The sequence below is a fragment of the Phyllostomus discolor genome, chromosome 2 (genome assembly GCF_004126475.2).
Source record: "Phyllostomus discolor isolate MPI-MPIP mPhyDis1 chromosome 2, mPhyDis1.pri.v3, whole genome shotgun sequence".
Taxonomy (NCBI): Eukaryota; Metazoa; Chordata; class Mammalia; order Chiroptera; family Phyllostomidae; genus Phyllostomus; species Phyllostomus discolor.
In genome coordinates this window covers 199,435,113-199,455,286 of record NC_040904.2, presented here as the reverse complement: position 1 = coordinate 199,455,286, position 20,174 = coordinate 199,435,113, and the positions used below count along the sequence as shown (strand labels likewise).

Sequence of the window (20,174 nt, the reverse complement as noted above, 5' to 3'; positions counted from 1 at the left end):
GGGCCGCTTTTTCCAATACTGTATGAAACACCTAATAAATATGAAGTAGTAATCCTTTATTTTTGAAACAGGTAGAGCAGCTGTCAAAAAGACGTGTCCCAATAACCAGGACCATGTGAAACACCTTTTCGGTGGTTCACGTCAGAGAGGCCACACGGCCGTCATTATTGATTGAGCTCAGTGGCTGTCCGTTCACACTGTCCGACTAAAAGCCTTCTTCGGTTCGGGCCACCTGTCAGAATTTAAAAATGGGAAATTGGATGATATGTATACATGAAGAAATTTTAAAAGTTCCTATTTTCTCCCAAGTCCCTTAATACACATAAGACAGCTGGTTGTGGAACGCGCAAGGCAGGAGGTTCTCGCGTGTCCGTCGTCAGAGTGTGCAAAGCAGCGAACAGGACGGTGAGAAAACGGAACAGGGAAAGGGGAGACGGGCCTGCAGAAGCCCCCGCCGCCTTGCTGCGGCATCCGTTCTGCCGCATCCCCGGACAGCTGCGGAGCCTGTTCTGTTTACTTTTTAATGAATGTATGCTGCCGATGAATTATTGAAGTGGTTTCCGCTCACCTTTTTATGTATTTTCTCTCCTGTTATGTTCCCACCTGTCTTGTCTGGAACACCACCCATCAGGCCAACTGTCAGGTAGGTTCTCCTGGAGGTTTGACGTGGTTGTCAGGGGAGGACCCGTAGCGGGGAATGAAGTGATCCGACTGCTGGTGCCCCGGGAGGCGTGGAGAAACTGAATGAACAGGCACACGCGAAAGCACGGGAAACTCTGTGCAGGTGCACAGAGCTGGAGAAGCTGCAGAGTCTAAACACCGTGAGCCGGTGTGAGTGTCTGTGACGAGAACTTAGCCTCAGAGAACAGAGCAGTGCGCAATGGTCAAGTGAGTTACCTGGACTTTGCTGTGGCTCAAAACTCAGACTGCGCCCACAGAGCTTAACTGTTACAGGCGGCGTTATACCCCACATGGTCACAGGGATTCTGCTGTAAACAGACTATCGGCTTTCACGGGTTTGGCCAGGCTCCAGAAAAATTGACAGTGATGTAGTTCAAATCCCCCTTTTAAGTATGTGTGTAGACATACCGTGCCCCTTGACGACAGAGAGGGACTAGGAATAAAGGAGTGGTAGTGTGCATTTTCTCAATGCTGAACTCACCCTCGGAGTTCAGTGTCAGTGTGACGTGGTTCGACTCCAGCCAGAAGAATCGTCGCATGAAATTGCAGTAGGAGACAGAGCTGCTCGTTCTCCCTTTGGAGATGGGGGGAAGGAGTATTCCTTCACCCACACGAAGCAGCAGAACAAGCTCCTTTTAGAAGTGCAAGGCAGACTCTTGACGAGCCCAAACCATAGCTAAGCCCAGGGTAAGGTAGACGCTCATTTAAATTAGAGTGTGTTTGGTGTGTGTTTGTGGGGGGGGGTTGTTGTTGAGCTCATTTGTATCTTTCAAGAGAAAAAATATTATGTACTTTAGTTGCCATGCAACACAAACTGCTCTGACAGCTTTCTAATTTTAATTTCAGAAGTCTACAGAGCAAATGAAGAAGGTCCCTACTATTATCCTTTCGGTCTCGTATAAAGGAGTCAAATTTATTGATGCAACAAATAAGGTGAGTAGCACACCTCTCTGTGCCTTAGACCCCCGAGTCTAGGCCCTGATGTTCTTCATTTCCCATCATGCCCTAGGTGCCCCATTTTAATCATGCTCAGCCCCCAAACTCCATGCTCCCTGAACACAACTGCAGACGCACACACTCAATGTATACGGAAGGGCATGTTTCATGTGGGGGCTTGGTCTGGATTCCTGTACATACTCTGCTTTCACTTTTCCGTGGTGTCTTCTCTAGTAGACTGTGGCCACCTACTGCCTGGCATGTCCCTTTGGACCTAGAGGACACTAGGACAGGAAAAAGCTATGTGAGAAATAAAAATGCAGCCGTGTCCTCAGTCCTGCATGTCAGGAAACATCACCAGGTGGAGGGCCAGAACAGTTGTCTTTCTGTTTCTCCAAAGACATACATGTCCTTTCTTCCGATACATGCAGTGAATACCTCCCACAAGGAGCGCATCCTCTGCCTTCGATGTCTTATAATTGCGTTTAATTCTCAGCTCCTGAGTGCAAGAGAGAATTTCAACTGCATTGTTTTCTTAAGAGACACAGTCAGAAAAGAAGCCCAGGCCGTGCTGGGACTCTGCCGGGACGTTGTCCTCACGGTGGGAAGAGGGTGGGGACCCTAAGGTCGAGGGTGGTCAGCTGCGTTGCATGTTACGTAAAAGGTGTTCCAGGGTTCCTTTCTTGGCAACGAGGACGGAGTGCCAGAAAGCTTGGGTGTGCACTCTCACTCTCCATAAACTCACAGCTGACTGGCTCCTCCTGAGAACACGCCCCAACATCCATGTGTTTCATTGCTACACCTTCCAACTGGTACAGTATAGGAGAAGGGGAAAGGAGGGGATGCCCACTGGTGAATACCATGTGTTTTCTGGACTCCCCACCCACACCTCCCCCTGGACCCACTCCGTTTGGGAGAAAGGGCGAGGACAGTCATGAAACAGGTGAACTTGAACAATGGGAACTTGGGACCAGAGCAGCTAGATTCAGACACGAGATTGGGGGATGGGGGCAGGGGCGGGGAAGTCCCATGGGCAACGATGTCTGGGTGTCTGTAATAACCCTGAGTATCTGAGTCAACCAGTTCCAGGTTTTCTTGATTTTTTTTTGTAATGTAGAAGTTTGCTGCATCAGCAGTTGGGTATGCCCAAGCTCCCCAAATCTGCCTAGGAAAACAACCTCCCAGTTTTAGAAACAGCTCAGAAAGCCAAGCAGAAAGCTTATAACCTGGTGTGGCCGTGCTGGCTGACAATACCCAGGGCACATGACATGCTGGCTTTGACTCTGCCATGTGCTGGTGCCGGTTGTGGCTGTCAGGTCAGGGTTTTGGAGACTTAATCAGAAAAACCCCAATGATTTGCTTTTTAATTTCTTGGAAACATTTTTGCATAAAAATGTTTCATGCATAAACTTACATTGTCCTTAAATTATAGTCATTTGGTTTAAAAAGTTCCAAAACTCTGTAGAATGCTCACTGAAGATACGGTGACTATTGCTGTATCTAAATTTCAAGAAAGGCTTTGGCCTTGGGGGTGGGGAGGTTCCTAACCTGGAGCAACTGTCTCCACCCCGTTTGCATTTGAAAACCGTGAAGAACAATATACCTCAGTGGATGAGTTTGACATGCTCCTAGATGAGCCACCTGAGCAAGCTTGGATCCTAACAGTTTCTAAACAAGCAGTATTTGCCCTACAAAGTTCCCAAGGTCGTAAGACTATCATTCCAGGGAGCAGGTGGTATTACTGGATACACGTGTATAAATAGCATCCTCTGTAGTCCACGCTCCGTGATCAGAGGAATGAGAGAGAGCTCTGTCAGTTCTGACGCATTTTGCTTATGGACACATCAGGGGTTGTAGAACTAGGTCTGTGTACCTTGAGGAGACACTCCTGCTTCAGTCGCCAATAATTAATAGATCTCTGCTCACAGATGACTGCTCTTTGAAAGTAGAAGCACCAGAAGATATGCAAAAGGCAATTTTGTGTGAATAAAGACGCTACATAAAAAATGCCAGCATATCTTTTAAGTCCTCAGGGCGGCCCTCTGCATAATTTGAAATCCAGAGCAAAGGCAAAGTGCATGTGATGGTGACGAGTGCAGCCAACCTCTTCATGACTGTATGACAACGTGTGCCTGGATTTTGCACTAATGGGAAGACATTAACCTCCACTGACTGGCTATCCAGGGTCCCCCCCCCCCCCCCGCCCAGTATCCGGCAGGGTAGCTCATCTGCCCCATGTGACGGTGGACAGTGAGAGAGTGGTGACTCAGGGAACCAAGCTGTGGTTGCTGTGTGAGAGGCCAAAGCAGAGAGATTATATCTAAAAGAAATGGTGCAAAGCCGCCCTGGTGGAGTTCGGCTGTAGGAGGCTGAGAAACACTGCCACCAGCCACCAATGAGGCTGCAGGACTGGCTGCAGAAGTCACGGAGGACCCATGGTTGAAGGGTCGCGGCCCCTCGAGTTGTGGCGTGGAAGGAACTGTGCTCATACACCTGGACTCCAGCGGCGTCTGCAGTGGCGTGTTTGTCTGTCACTTTCTTCTGCAGCAAAGACCGACCTGTAATGCCCACAGCAGGAAAGGAGCAGATGGACAGACCCCAGAGTCCTGCTGTCCGTTGGTACCAGAGATTTCTCCCCTGAGAAGCGCTGTCTTGGTGTCCACTTCGATTTGAAGGGAAAGACGGGGGACACGTAGACCTATTGGAAGACTTTGCCACTTTAGTTACTAGTGGCCACTAGGCCTGTCTTACAGCACAACCAAAGTCACACCTGCACATTCATGTTTCATGTTTTCATTGTGTTTTCTTCAAAAACAGCCTTCCCTTTAACCCTGCTCTGGTGCAATAGAGAGGGTTGTTCGGCCTGCCCTGGACAGGTGGAGCACCCAAGGCCGCAGACCCCTTGCTAAGTTGACCTTGGAGGAGGACTGACACTTGACTTTCCCATCCCCTGACCTAACACTTGGTCTGTTTCTCCACAGATGCCTTCCACCAACTAGTTTGAAGTGTAAGGGATAATTGTGTCAACTTCTCTTCCATTCCTCTCACCCCCCCATTAGGCTATGAGAAAGATGAACCTTCCCACAAAGCATTGCTCCCCTTTTACTGTAATAAATAAGTGGCTTTGGCCAAGTTCAAGGGGAAGGGTTAGGTGCTTAGTTGCAAACTCAGATGTATTGCCTAGTAAGTTAGGAAATGAGTCACTAACCCCGATTCAAGAAGGAAGAAGTGGAAAATGATCTTGAATTAAAAATGGAACTTGGAATTGATTTAGTACAAAAACGTGGTAGAGAGAGCACAGCAGCTTCCACAGACCCACGAACACCAGCCTCAAACAGGGGTGGCTTATGCTGTTTTTTAGACACAAAACAATGTGGAAGATTTGCCTAAACTGGTGGCTGTTGTGTTTTGGAGGCAAGCTAAGAGCCCTGGAAGCACGTGTGCTTGTCAGCATCCCCGACTCTGCGGTTGTCTGGGGTCGGCCCTGGGCTGCTGCCTCCCCTGGGGGCCCTACCTGTCGGAGCCCAGAGCAAGGAAAGCGGGGAGAGGCCAGTTTCTGTGCTCCCTCATTTCTTTGTCACAACCAAAAATCCTCCACGGTTCTTCCTCAGAACCAAAAATCCTACTCTACACCTGCCAGCCAGACATCTCCCTAGCTGCTTCTCAACGTAATGAAAAGCAGCAGGTGGGAAAACCACCTCTTCTGGTTGAGAGATGCTGCCCACCTTTCCATCCCAAAGGAGGGGCAAGGTGATCCCCTCCCCAGCCCGTCTCTGGAGCTTGGAAAGCTCTAGACTCCTTAGAGCTTGCTTAGATATAGAGGCTGAGCAAGGTTACGGAGTTCACTTGGGACTGAGGTGTGTCCCCTGTCCCCCGTGATGACGCCAGCGTGATGGCAGCATTTCGGGAGTGAGATCCTAAATCCTCGGTGCATTCTAGCACCGCAGATGTGTCGAGTTCTGCTCAAAAGTACCTCCCTGCACAGGCCATTGATATACATTCATTTAACAATGTTCTTTTTCAGTCACAGTTCATATATTCAATGTTATTTTCTATTAGTTTCAGGTGGACAGCATAGTGGTTAAACAGTCATACACTTTACAAAGTGTCCCCCCGCCCCGGTACTTCCAGTACCCACCCAGCACCATACGTAGTTATTACCGTATTATTGACTATACTCCTTACGCTGTACTTGACATTCCCAGGACTATTTTGTAACTACCAGCTTGTGCTTCTCGATCCCTTCACCTTTTTCACCCAGCCCCTCAAGCCCCCGCCCCTCTGGCAACCATCCATCTGTTCTCTGTGTCTGTGAGTCTTACCAGCATATTTTAAATGCCAGTTAGCATAGTAAAATATCAGTTACCCTTAATTGGGCATAGAATATTTTTACTAGCCTGCCTTCCCCCCCGTTTAGACCATGGGAAGGAAGAAACTAAAAGTGTCAACAGTGGCAGATGAGGCTGATTTCAGGACATGGAGCCACACAGAGGAGGGGAGCCTGGACGAGCAGCTAGAAGACAGCCCTGGGCCGCTAGTGGATAGAGAAGTGGGGGCCCAGAAAGTCAGGGGGAGATCAAGAAGTCATGGGAAAAAATGTCTTAGGCTGGGTTGCTCGACAATAAACACCTGACTTCTCCCAGTTCTGGAAGCTGGGAAGTCCAGGACCCAGTGGCCCGCAGATTCAGTGTGAGAGGGAACCTGCTGCCTGGCTCAGACAGATGGCTGTCTTCCTGCCGTGCCCTCACAGGGCAGAGAGAGCCAGCTGGCTCAGCATATGGGGGCACACCCGGCTCTCGAGGGCTCCACCCTCGTGACCCAATCACCTCCCAAAGACCCCACTCCAAACACCATCATGGCGGGGCTTAAGCTTTCCAGGGCGAGTTGGGGAGGACACAGACATGCGGCCAATACAGATCTCCGAAGACGCGCTTTATTTGCTTCACAGTTTTGCCCAGGGCCACGATGCCATCACACCCTCTGAAAATCATCAAGCATGACGTCTTATGATTTGGGAAGATTTGGGGAATTTGGCTCAATGAAAGCCACAGGGCACTCTTCCCTGCAACACTTTCCCAAGGAGTTGGTCCACCTGATGCTGAAAGAGCTGAAGAACACGAAATGTCCATGGAGGTAACAGCTGGAGCCAGTGTGCTTCCGGCAACAGCGCCTCCTGCACCGGGGGGACCAGCCCCACAGGCTTCCCGAGGCACTCACAGCCCCCGGGGAATAGTCGGGGAGACGCTCCGCGCCTCCTTCCATCGTACCTGCGAAGGCTTCGTGGGTCTTATTAAGTCTCACTCGTGCCTAATTTAGAATTCTGCCTGAAGAAACGCTCTCCGCATGCCAGGAGAGGATCGTGACCTTCTGTGCGAAACCACATCTTGCAGTGGAGTGTTGCTTGTTTACGGGATTCCAATTTCAAGTTGAGTTATTTTCGGCACAGCGCTGCATGCAGTGTCGCTGCGCAGGGCCCCGGTGAAGAATGTCCTCGTTTCGTTTTCTCTTATGTGTTAATTCTCTAATTGCTTCCCAGCCATCCGGCTCAGTAGAGTGAGGGCCGTGAAGTCTTTGCTGGGGGCGCTGGCAGGGAAGGACGTTTTGACGCGGTTTTGGCATTGATGGGTGTACCCGGAACATTGTATTGCCGACGGGTTATTTAAGACTGTTCAGTTAAAACATAATTAGGGTAACTAACGTGTGGAGGGTTTTAGATCTATGAGAACTGCAAAAACATAAATGGGTTATTATAAGATTAAAAAAAACGATCACACGATGATGTGAAATGTTTTGCCTTTTAAATACATTTATGCATCAAAAGAAGTTTCTAGCAGGGGTTTGCAGCCGGTGATGCTCCGTGGTCACTTGGTGCTTCAGGATAATGGCACTTAAACCTTTCCTCGCTCACCTTCCGTCAGTTATTCTTGGAGGCAGGCTGGTGGGATGAGGCGGTCTGGGAGAAAGACGGCAGAAAGACATGCTACAGAGAAAGAAATGGAGTGTGAGCTGCGTGGGGCGGAGGGACATCGCGGTTATGTGAAAGAGCCCAAACTCCCAGCCAGGCAACCCCCAATTTCAGTCCCTGCTCCACCACATGCCTTGAGTGAGGCACTTCCACGCTCTGTGGACCAAGTCCCCTGGCCTGTGCGTTGATGATACCCCGGCACAGCTTTTCGTTGTGCACGGTGGGTACAGCTAATAAAGTGTTGTCATCTGGGACCCCGCATCAGGAGAGGATCCAGGGCCTGCAGTGTGGTGTTGCCCTCATCCCGGCCCGGCACCTTAGCCTCCATGGAGTCTCCAAGAGACGGCCTCTGATGCTTCCACCTGCCTGTTGCCCACTTCTGCACCTGCCTTAGCTCTGGGGGAGGTGGGGCCGGGAGCAAGACCATGGGCGGGAAGACGGGGCAAGATCCACCTCCTTGGGACCGAGCTCCTCGCAGAGTGCAGGACGCGGCAGGTGGCCCTTTCCAGACAGACCCAGCAGGAGGCAGCCCTGCCCATCTCCAGGCGTACATGGGGAATGGGAACGGTGAAATGGTTAGTAATTACTTTTCCTGAACAAGCGCCTGCTGGCCAGACTGCTGCTGCTGCGTGCACGCAGCACCTGGTGAGAACCGCTGCTCCAGGGTGTGACTATTTTAAGAGCATTTTTAATTAAATGAAAATATTCCTTTCAGACCTGGTATTCATACCCACGAATAACAGGTTGGATCATTTTGAGTGTGGCAGGTCTAGAACATCCTAGTAAGGGAGAAAGCAGCTGCTTCTCAGGTCACTTGCCTTGGTTCTAAACTACGCTGGTTTGCAAAGGAAAACAACAGTCATTTATGTCATTTCTTCCAGAACATAATTGCCGAGCACGAAATCCGTAATATCTCCTGCGCCGCCCAGGACCCAGAAGACCTCTCAACGTTTGCGTACATCACAAAAGACCTGAAGTCCAACCACCACTACTGCCACGTGTTTACTGCCTTTGACGTGGTGAGTGTCCGCCCTCTTTGGACAGTGTAACTAGTTCCCCAAATGGACCTGCATTTTACTGAACGCCCAGCTTGCGATTAAGATACTTGGTATGTTTACCAAGCATTGGGTTAGCCAAAAAGTTCCTTTGGGTTTTTTTTTTCTGTAAAATGGCTCTAGTAGCACTTAGTTGTCTTTAACATCATTCGAAACAATTTTGTTAGATTGTATTGTGATAGCTGTCACATCAGAGTGCATTTTTTAAAAGCTTACCAAAATTGGTGAATTTTTGTGTCGCCATTTTAACACTGAAGATGGAAGAAAATATGCAATATTTTCAGCATATTCTTTCTTTTTTCAAGCGAGGTAAAAACACACCTGAAACATATAAAAAAGGTATGTGCAGTGCATGGAGAAGGTGCTGTGACTGATCAAATGTGTCAAAAGTGTTCTGTGAGGTTTCGTGCTGGAGATTTCTCACTGGACGATGTTCCACAATTGGGTAGACCAGTTGGAGTTGATAGCGGTCACACTGAGACATTAATTGAGGACAATCAATGTTATACCACGTGAGGGATAGCCGAACTCAAAATATCCAGATCAATAAAGTTATTGGTGAAAATGAAAAATGTGTCTTCTATTTTCCAGAAAAAACTAAACGAACTTTTTGGCCAACCCAACGTTAAGGAACACCTGGTGTGAGGTAATTTGCAGACTCAGTGTTCCTGAGCTTTTTCTGCAGAACTCCACATCTTCCCGGCGTCTGAAATGTCACTGCTCAACTGCTAACTTCACTTTGCAGATTTGCCGAACTCACTCTTTCTCCAGTATCTGTCTTCCAGCCTCCTTGTTCCTTCACTGTGTCTGTCGGTTCCTCTGGTTGCCTTTTCTAAATAGTAGGACATAATGGTCTGGGTTCGTGTGGAAGAAAAATAAATCCCAGTGCCTTATACAACATTTTTGGTTTTCTATAGTGAATAGCAGTCCAATTAGACACCTACAAAAAATAATTGGGGACGCCAAGGTTTGGTCCGTTTGCTTATTCAGATGTTAGTCTTGTAGTGATGTGCTTATGGCGGTACACCACTTGTAGTCTTATTTGTTCTTAAGTCTAAAAACTAACCCATGGATTACAAACCCAGACAATGGGAGTGACTCTAGAAAACAACAAGTGTTCCTTTAACACACACACATGCGCACGAATTGACTGGGGATGGCGCTAATGTGGTGCATTCCAGCATTCTGCGTTTGAAGCAGGCAGAACAGATGCAACTGTGACCGGGAAATACTTTGTAATCAGGAGAATTCCAAAATGGCACTTGAATTTGACAATTCTTCCCCATTCAATGAGTTTGAAATATACATAGTTGAAGAATTGTATAAATACTGCCATATAATATACTCTTGGGAGTTCAATGTCATGGGCAGGACTGACTGAAACAGCCTGTTTGAGTTCTGACAAACCTGCACAGACCAGGGATCACCGTAATGCAAAATGCACACCAGTCCAAGGCACGTGAGACTCATGGTCAGAGCACTGGTATCGTTCTGCATGTGGCTCGTCCCTTTGAGGGTTTGAGTACTGAAAAGAGGAAGGAGTGTTCACCTGCCTTTAAAAATCTCCCTCTATTTTAGGAGGCCTAAGGAGCATAGTATAAACGTGACACAGGGTAGCAGTAAGGACTGCAAAGGAAAAGTCACTCTCAGTATCTCCGGATGCGTTTCTTTGCAGGGGATCAACCGTGTTGATCAAAGTTATTTCAGTGTTAGGTTTCTGGTGACTGAAGTATAACTTGCCATTCTTGTCAAATGCAATTGTTTAAACAGCGAAATTCCTTTCTATCCATGTGCGTTTTGGCCCGTGTGAAACACCTTTCTGCACGGTAGTGAGCTGGGTGTCGTGGAAAGAACGTGCAGGTCAGAGCTCACATCCCAGTGCAGCTACTTGCTCCCTGATCTGAGACCAGTTCCCTGCGTTGGTTTCCTGTGTGTAGAAGACAGGTCCCGGGATTTACACTCACAGGTCCTCACTGGGATAGAAATGAAGGAACATACGGAGAGCGCCTCATAAAGAACCAGTGTTCCACGTTAACTCCATCCCCTCCCATTCTCTCCCTTCGCCTCCTGAGATCCCCGTAGGCAGCCCAGCCCCTTTTCTGCCAAGAGACATGGGACAGATTGCCCAGAAGTGCATCTATGGCCCAGCGTTTTCCCACTGCCCTTGTGAAAGAACTGAAAAGATAGAAAGCAATACATAAATAAAATAGAAATGCTGGAAAGAAAACATTGACTCACATTGGTATGTGACTTCTACGCAGTGTTTTCATTGAATGCCAATATTAACATCCTGGTACCTTTCAGGCTGAATTCCAGCCTTTCCTCGAGTATTGCAGCATTTCTTTCTAAATTGGTTTTTATGGTAATATATAATTTGCCTTCACAAGAGTGTCCAAATGTCATCAAAACACGACAATACTGGGATGAAATACGGGGAAAATAGTCAAGTGTTTAGTTTGCAGATCACCGAGATATCCCAGATGCTTTTGGAAATCGTGGGGAGAATCACTTCATCTTGTACGTTTTCATCCAGAAGCTTGATTTCATGTAGATATTCACTAGCTTAGAAATTGGGTATCAGCACCAAACGATTCTCATCTCAGAACACAAATCCACCACTTTAATCCCCTCTAGATGAACAGTTTGTCTAACCTCAAAAATAGTAACAAAGGCCACCAGTTGTGACCTGGGCCTTTGAGCAATTTTGAGATGCAACAAGCTTTGCTGGTGTGAAAAAGAAAAAAAAAAACCTCTTTGAGCAGGGATTTTGTTTCTTTATGTAGGGCAGCTCAATATTCAGTCCAGTCTTGAAGCCTTAAAATTCTTTTGATACAAGTCAATCCCCTGGTCTGCCCAAATGGCAAAAGAGAGAGAAAGAGAAAGAAGGAGGAAGGGAGAGTGGGAAGGAGGGAAGAAGGAAGGAAGGGAGGGAGGAAAGAAAGTATGTTAAGTATACATTTAATCTTTTAACTGACCTGTATGAATACATAGATATTTTTAATTGCAAAGTTATTGCCACTTTGACCTTGGAGAGCTTTTATGGGTCACAATATGTTTTTATGAGTGTCTGCTGCCATCAAGAAAATTCAGTGATGTCTAGAATACTTCCAGGTTATGGAGAGTTAGATTTGAAATTCAGACCATTTTCCCACAGAAATCCTGTGACCTGTAGGGAGGCCCGAGCACCCCTACAAGAGCTGGCATGTGAGTTCAGCGCAGTTCACTTATTACCGGGCACTGCTGAGTCTAATATGCTCAGACTCCTGGGGTGGGGGTGCTGGGCGTGTTGCAGTGAACCTCTCCCGAGTTCATTAGCAGCCATAGCCTTTGCAGGGAGAGCACCCTGCAAAGGTGGTGTTCTGCAGAGCACACTTTGGGAATTGTTACACTTTATGATCTCGAAGCCTGTCTCCATTTCGTAGCGTCTGTGCTGAATTCAGCTTGTGATATTTTCAGTTTCAGATGACAGGTAGATGACAGTGAAAACACTAAGCAAAAATGGAGTTGGGGTTCCCAAGGAAAAAAAGCCAGCACGTCCCTACCGGCAAGCTCCAGGCCTCCTCTGCCTTCCAGACTCGCAGCCTTGTGGCGGCTGATTTCTATTCGCACGTGTAACTTGCTAGCCCAGAGCACACCTCTTAGACGGAAAGGCGTCCCCAACTCCGCCATCCAGGCAGTGAAAACAGGGGAGAGAGCGAGCGGTAGTATTGGGTAGAAACAAAGGCTGTGTTATGAGACTAGAAGTTGTGGGGTTAGAAATACAGATTCAGCAGTGCTGTCCACCTCTCCCATCTCAAATGAATGAAGAGAAATTCTGCTGCTAAAATTACAAGGGGTGGGGGAGTGGGGTAACGAGGATTTCAGGGCCACCAGATCCGAGGGCTGCAGTGTTCCTCTTACCGTTGTAAGATGTGTATACCGTATTTTACCGGCCTCATATAAATGCCGTGATGACGCGCACCCAGGCTTCTGTGAGCATTATACACAGGATTATTACACCCACGGTGTGTACTCATTATACCCATGGTTTAGTTTTCCCTCAAAAATTTGGGCAAAACAGTGAGCATTATACATGGCAAAATACGGTAATAACCAAGGTGACTTGGCAACTGCCATCTTCTATATATTATTTACTCAGTCTAGATTTCTAAGTCATAGAATTGAGGTGGGTAGATCAGAAAGACTTTGATGCGTTCTCTGTGGGAGTACTGGATCTATTTTAAAAATCTGGAAGGACCTCATTCAGTAGTTTTAAAACAGGAAAGGTTTTGTTGGTTTTTTGGTTTTGTTTCTTTTTTTTTTGTTTTTGAAACAGCATTAAAGCCATGACTGACGCTAGACCCTTGCTAACTCTCACTTCTCCGTAAAAGACTATGTTGGCAGGGCTGGGTGTTTCTAACCCTGCTCACTCGTCTCCTATTGGCAGCTCCCAGGCTCTGTCATCCTTGGGGCGCAGCGCGTGTCGGCAAGGCTCAGACTGGCGCGGAAGCGTGTAGGGGATGTCGGAGCCGTGGTGCTGGTGGGCGTGCAGGAGGGAGATGAGCTCCCTGTTGCCTGGGCTTTCTTGGCTGAACGTGGGCCATGAAAGGAGCTCAGCCGGAGAAACAGAAATGGCAAGATGCAGGAAAACACGGTCAGCAGACATTTGGTAGTACTCTACCCTCAGTGCGTAACGGCAAGCCGAAGGAGGCAGGAGGAGGAGCTCTGTGCTTGAGGTGAGGGAGGTCAGCCACACGGCCATGTCCAGTGAGACCTCTGCCCGTTTCTGACTCTGGCTGTGCCTCAGGTTTCTGTCTTGGTTTCCTTATCAGTTTAACGAAATTAAAATTCCTGAGCCCTTTATATGTTTCCAGTTTGAATGAGATATAATTGACGTAGAACATTGTATTCATTTTAGGTGTACAACGTAAAGATTTGATATAGTTTCGAAGTCTGTTTGGAAGGTACCCAGGCACACAATATGAAACATAGAGACATTTATTGAAGAAGATACAAGAAACATTGCACATAGGACAATGATACCTCAGTCCCCTTCAAAGTAAGCACCTTGGGACCTCACACAGTTCTCCTAATCACCCTCAGCTGCCCCGATGTATTTTCCTGAATCTCACTGGTGGTCTGAAATCTCTTCCCTTTCAAAGAGGATTTTAGTTTTGGGAAAAGCCAGGTGGCAGGGTGCCAAATCTGGGCTGTACGAGGGCTGAGTCATCTGGGTGATTTGATGTTTTGCCAAAAAACTCTGCACGAGACGTGATGCATGGGTGGGTGTGTGGCCTTCTGAATCATCCGAATAGTTTCCATGGAGGAGTGTTCAAGTTTAACACAAAATTTGATGCTGATTCATTGCTCTATTCACTCAGTCAATTTTGCATGTGACAGCCACACAGTATACATGTTCATTCAATGTCATCTACTGCCCCCACCGAGTAGTACCGTGAAGTCCTCATTGTTCTCGCATGCACATTCCAGTCCACTCTCCTTGGCGGCCAGGTTTAATCGATGTTACATAAACCAACCTCATTATGTGAACAATGGGCTAGACTTTTTCCCTCCCCCCCACAGACCTCATATATGTTGCAAAGTGATCACCACCATAAGTTCACATCCATCGCCTCATATAGTTGCAAATTTTATTCCTTATGATGAGAACTTTAAGGTCTACAAGAGCAACTTCCAAATATACGACTCAGTGTTGTTTACTGTGGTCACACCATGTTGCACGTTGTGTCCCCAGAACTTACTGTCTTATAGTGGGAAGTTTGTACCTTTTGACCACCCCCACCCATTTCACTCTTTCTTAAACTCTGAGATTATTTCCTTGGAGTAGTTTGAGGTTCCTGGAGAAAGGTATTTATGGCTCATGTTGCAGAGGTTGTGCACAAAGTGGGAACTTAAAGATGCAGAAGAACTTCTGTTATTGATGTTCGTTGACCACTGATGACTAAATTGATACTGTGCACCTGGGGCTTGGTGGTCTCTTTTATTCTTTTTCTCATTTTCTCCACCTGAAAATGGCCCTCGACCTATTTCATTAGGATACTCTGAAAGTACATGGCAATATAAGAAAATGTGAAAGTGCATACAATCCTGAAGATTGAACTGTAATACTTGGCCCTGTCTAGTCTCCCACTTATGAAGTAGCAACGACAGACAACAGAGTAGAAGCCCCACCTGGCCCTGTGCAGCCAGCTGGAACTCATCAACAAGGTCTTGTAGCAGGAGGCACCCAAGACCCCGGGTGCAGCAAATGACCCTGATTGAATAAAACAGGCGGCACCCCCAGCCCCATAGTCTTACACCACTGTCCCCCACCCCCACTAAAAAAGAAGAGAGAGAGAGAGAGAGAGAGAAAATTAGCACTGCTGGGTTACATCTACCCATGCTTCTTCTACAGTGGCATAAACCATTGCGAATTAACCAAGCTGTAAAGCCAAACGTGGGTGGATATTCAGAGAATCATAATCACTTTTTTTTCTCATCCCTATTTTGGAGGAGAGAGGGCGGGGAGAAGAGATGTTTTAAGTGCCTTAAATCGATCCCCTTTTTTGTAAAGTTAGAAGGTAGGCATTCTGAATTTTTTATAGATTGTTTTGCAGCATTCATACATGTATTCCTTGCAATTCCCTCCCGAATAACTAAAAATCAAGCTCCGCGCTTAGGGGTGTGGCCTGTAGAATCAGCCTGGTTTTCAAACCCAGGTCAGTACTTGTTAACTTTATTGTCTAGGTGGAGAATACCTCCAATCAACCCTTAGTTTCCTCACCTGCAACCTCGAGAGAACAATAGCACCCACCGCCCGCAGCTGTTGCAAAGATTCCATGCCACAGCAAGAGCCACCTGCAGCACCTGGTGCTCATTCTGCCCTAACTGCTGAGAACAGGAGAGCTATGCCATATTCCCTCTTGTCAGACCCTGAATTGGGCTGTATGCCTCCATTTTTGGTTTACATGTTTGCTGCAGCAGTCTTCCAGCCCTGAGGAAAACGTCCAAGTCCGTACAAAACACACTGACTGAGTGCCTACCTCGAGCCGGCCAGTGCTTGCTCTCCAGGGCTCACAGTCCAGTAAGAGAAGTCCCAGATAGTTGCAGTAGAATGTTTTCTGTGCTCTTCTGGAGCTGTGCCGGCACCCAGCAGGGTGGGGCTGCCAGGAGGAGGCGCTCTTGGGCTGGGAGCTGAGCGTTTCGTTTGCGTGAATGTGGGGTTAGTTTGAAGCCAGACACCTCATTAATTTCACTTTGGAATGCTGAGCTCAGGGCATTAGACAAGCATGTGGAATAAAGCAAGAAAAAGTCATTTATGCTTACTGTGTTTGCTAAGCCAAGGAAGCGGACGTGTCCATTTGAGAAAGAGTTTCAGCAATGAGGGTTACAAAAGGGGGTTTGATTTTGATGAGGGCCCCGTCAGGAGGCATCACACGTTAGCGAAAGGGCTGGCCGTCGCTTCCCCCAGGAGCTTCCACTTTTGAAGAGCGGCAAGAGGGTGAAATCAGGCAAACCTCTCCCCTGCACATCTTTGCCCCGAACCCCTGCCAAGGACAGGATTAGGATTGTTAGGTCACGTTTCCCTTCGGCCCTCGCGAACCAGTGCCCCCAGGATAGGTGCTGTCCAGCCCCCTGAGGCTCTGGGTCCATGAGGACAGGTGACCGTGGAGCGCAAGTGGGCGACCTCCATGGGGCACCTGGAGTTGGATACTTTTAAAAAAGCAAGTCGTGGTTTAGTGAGCAGGACCCTGCCCCCTTTCCCAGTCTTTCCAAGAGACGGGGGCACTGACGTGCTCTGGGTGAGGCATGAGGTGAGCTTAGCAGGCACGCAGGGATGAAGTGCCCTGCCGCCTCTGAAGATCTGGTTTTTGCAGAGCATTTGGTGGCACGCAGAAACCACTCATGATTTGATGTCGTGTGAAAAAGCCACTTGTGAAACTGCACATAAAGTCTGTTTCTAATTTTGTTTGTCAATTCACACATATAAATATTCAGATAGCACATAGAAGGATTTGTGTATACATACAAGTGTAGAAGAAAATGTACCAGAATGTCTCAGTACCTTTACCAGCAGTAACATTTTATTTTTTTTTTAAAGACTATTTATTGACTCTAGAGAGAAGGGAAAGGAAAGAGAAAGAGGGGAAGAGAAACATCAATGTGTGGTTGTCTCTCCCACACTGCCCTACTGGGGACCTGGCCTGCAACCCAGCCATGTGCCCTGACTGGAATCGAACTGGCAGCTTTTTGGTTCACAGGCCAGCACTCAGTCCACTGAGCCACAACAGCCAGGGCCCAGCAGTAGAATTATATAAGTAATTTTTATTTTCTTCTTTGCGTATTTTCAAAATTTTCTACACGTACCCCTGTTATAATTGGGAGGAAATGTTAATTTCATGATTCTTTTAGTTAACTGAAATTAGCCTGAAATTAGCCCTAAAGATGCCTATCTCAAATGTGAACAGGAAAAAAAAAAAGCAGCTATGCACATGTCAGCCGGTTGGCATGTCTGCTCTGGACCAGACAGGCATCTTAGCAGAGCGCCTAGGGTTTACATCTAAATGCAGAAGCCCTGTGATTGGGCAGTGTTTATCTCTATAGATGCCATTGTTCAGGACTCGTTTCTGGCTCACACTTGAGACAACCCACTATAGGTAGAGCTAAGGAGATGTCAATGAACTCTGTGAATATGCCCAGAATATTCTCAGTTATTTTTGCCTCAAGACGTGGGTGACACACGTTGTAGATGAAGCTTACCCCAGCTCTTAAAAAACAAAAAGTATAAGCAAAACACAGCCAGAAGAGAAATGTGGCTCCTTTCTGCGGACCTCTCAGAGGATCCAAATCAAAACACACTCTCCTTTGCCTTCAGCCCCGCAGTGGCATTACCTGCATCTGTTCGTCCAGATCTGCCCTGGGGGAGAGGGGGCAGCAGGAGAGGGCTGACTCCGGCCATCCAGCCACCCTTATCTTATGCTCAAGGTGCCAGTCCTCTTATCTCAGGGGCCAACCGGGCAGCTTCCTTTTCTAAATTCCTCCAACGAACATTCATGGAGCACCTCAGCCCTCAAGATACAAAGTCTGATGAAAGTGGAGCCCTCCAGGAGCTCAGCCAGCTGGGGGGCAGGGGGCGGGGGGCGGGTGGACCGATAAAGAGAAAATCCTAATCTATGCCGCGTGGTAAGCAGAGCTGTCCCCGAGATGCTGTGGAGCCACCTGAGGAGGGAGGGGCACTTGACTGAGCCCTGGGGATGGGGGACTGGGCTTCAGAGAAGGCTCCTGGAAGATAGAATGCCTCGGGTGAGTCTTCAAGGATGAGCAGTGACTCCCCAGGCAAAGGTGAGAGGTGAGAGAAGGGTGTGCTGCTAAAAACAAAAGCCAGTTTATAATAGGCCAGATGCTAGGCCATTTGGAACATTAGGCAGCCTGCACAGATAGGTATGATCAGCCTGAAAAGACAGACACACAGATCTTAATTAGGGAAAAACACAGACGAAAAGGAAGATCAACACCAAGGGGAAAATTTTAACGTCAACATGCAGACTGCAGAGTTCTATGTCCTCATTAAAGCTGAGCCTCAGATTTGGCTCTCAGCTTCCTGAAGGTCTCGGCCAATAGGGAAATACAGTCATTACCCATGCTGGATATTTTGTGGTTGAGTGTGTACTGCATCCTCTCAAAAAAAAAAAACAAAACTTCAGCGAGACGAAAGAACTTTCCGTCCTGGGCTCCCATGAGGAGTTACCGTATGATAGTGTCTTACCCAGCATTCATACAGTGCGTGTCCCAAACACAAGATGGTTCCTTGGAGGGTCCTTCAGTGAAGGCGGGGGGCAGAACACCAGCCGACTTCTGAAAGCATAGCCCAGGGGCCCAAAACAGTGGCTCATCTGAAGTCAGATCTGGGTTTGAATCCCGGCTCTGCCCCTTGCTAGCTGGGTGAACTTGGCCAAGTTAATCAGCCTCACGGATGGTGAGCTTCTCACGTGTGAAGTAGGGATGATAATTCCTTCCTCTGCTAAGTTTGAGGCTTAGTCACATCAGGCACTCAGTTGGTCCTCGGGTGTAGTGGGCAGTGCCATGTGGTCATTGCCGCACATACCGCTTCATTGTCCCTCGGAGAGGAAATAGAATGGGTTCGAGTTCACAGGGGGTCTGGCTTGGTGCAGGGCGCAAACCTAGCACAGCTACAAGGGTGGACTGACTGCATGCCCTCAAGTCACCGTCCATGGGCAGCTGTCTCATCCGGGCTTGGGAGGGGCGTCGACTCGTGGCTCAGTACCTGGGGTAGAGGTATTGGGTCCCAGGTTGAAGGAAGAGTTGGGGGTTCTAAAATTCAGCTGGGCAGGTGTTAGACTTGACATCCAACGTGAAAACTGAAGTGTCTAAACAAGACTCTTGGCCAAACAAGTGGCCAGCCCGCCGGCACATGGGGGTGAGGCGTGGTAACACCTGCAAAGTGGGCGGGGAGTTCACCTGAGAGGCAGTGCCCCGCCCTCTCCACCAAAGGAGAGGAGGAGGAGGCACGGAGAAGCCCCAGGTGGCAAATAAAGAACGAATAAGATTCTTTGGAGCTGGAAGCTTTTTCTCTTGTTTTTAATTATCAAAATGGAAAAGGCTTATTTTTCAGATTGTGAAATTATTCATCTTCATTTGAAGAAAGTTCAAAGCATCCCAAGAAATATAGAAAGAGAAAAATCATCCATGGCTCCCACACACAGTGATAACCACTAGTAACATTTTGATGCATAATGTCTGTGTTTTCTATGCACACGGTCAGAAACCACCTCTGTTTGTATCTATACATGTACTTTTACTTAGTCTTCTAACTAGTTTTTCCTTGATCTTCTTTTCTCGTAACTAGTGTTTCAGATGACTCAATTTGCATTTTAAATGGCTGCTTAGTGTTCCACCGCAAGTCTCTATGTAGAGTACTTAATCAGCCCCATATTAATGAAAATTTTAAATACTATAATGAATATTCTTGCAAATGTGCCATTGAACCCTCGAGCCAAAAAAGATTTTCAAACCAGGAGTTTCCAACACAGAAAAATCCTAGTGATGCGCCAGTTAATATAGATTAATTGCCTAGCGGGCAGAGCCTTTCCCAGGGGACAGATTTCCCACAAACTGTGCTGCAGTCTTTCTAATACCACGCTGGTGAGTGGGCGGGGCACGGCCTGTGAGTGGGATGCAGGAGGAGAGTGGGGATAGCCCTCTGTCTCTCTGTGAGCCTCCTCCCTGCCCCACGCCAGTCAGTGGGCACTTCCTGGACACTCCCCACAGGCCGGGCACCAGGGATCGGCCCCTGACGTGTGGAAGGCGCTCAGCCCACGGCGTGGTGATGGTCATGGTCGGTGCGGCACTGGCTGCCGCTGGTGGGCCCACAGTAAATACAGCCGCCCACACAAGTCTCCAGTTGGCATCACAAAAACAAGGTTGCCTCCCTGGATTACAATCAGGGTCTGTCCTGAAAATAGGATGGCTCCCCAGCTCGTCCACCGATTAAAGCCCCCCGGTGGGGGGAGGGAGAGTCAGGGCTTCCAGGGCAACTG

At 47.9% G+C, this 20,174-nt stretch overlaps 1 protein-coding gene across 13 annotated transcripts in view; it reads left to right on the top strand.

Annotated features, from left to right (window-relative positions):
- ANKS1B (ankyrin repeat and sterile alpha motif domain containing 1B) overlaps positions 1-20,174 on the top strand; it is an 833,247-nt gene that overhangs the window by 804,220 nt on the left and 8,853 nt on the right. For all 13 annotated transcript variants that reach the window (XM_028531910.2, XM_036019451.1, XM_028531904.2 and 10 more), the window contains 3 exons: positions 632-643; positions 1,528-1,614; positions 8,464-8,601. In XM_028531910.2, coding sequence (XP_028387711.2) covers positions 632-643; positions 1,528-1,614; positions 8,464-8,601 — 237 coding nt within the window. The remainder of the gene's footprint in view (positions 1-631; positions 644-1,527; positions 1,615-8,463; positions 8,602-20,174) is intronic.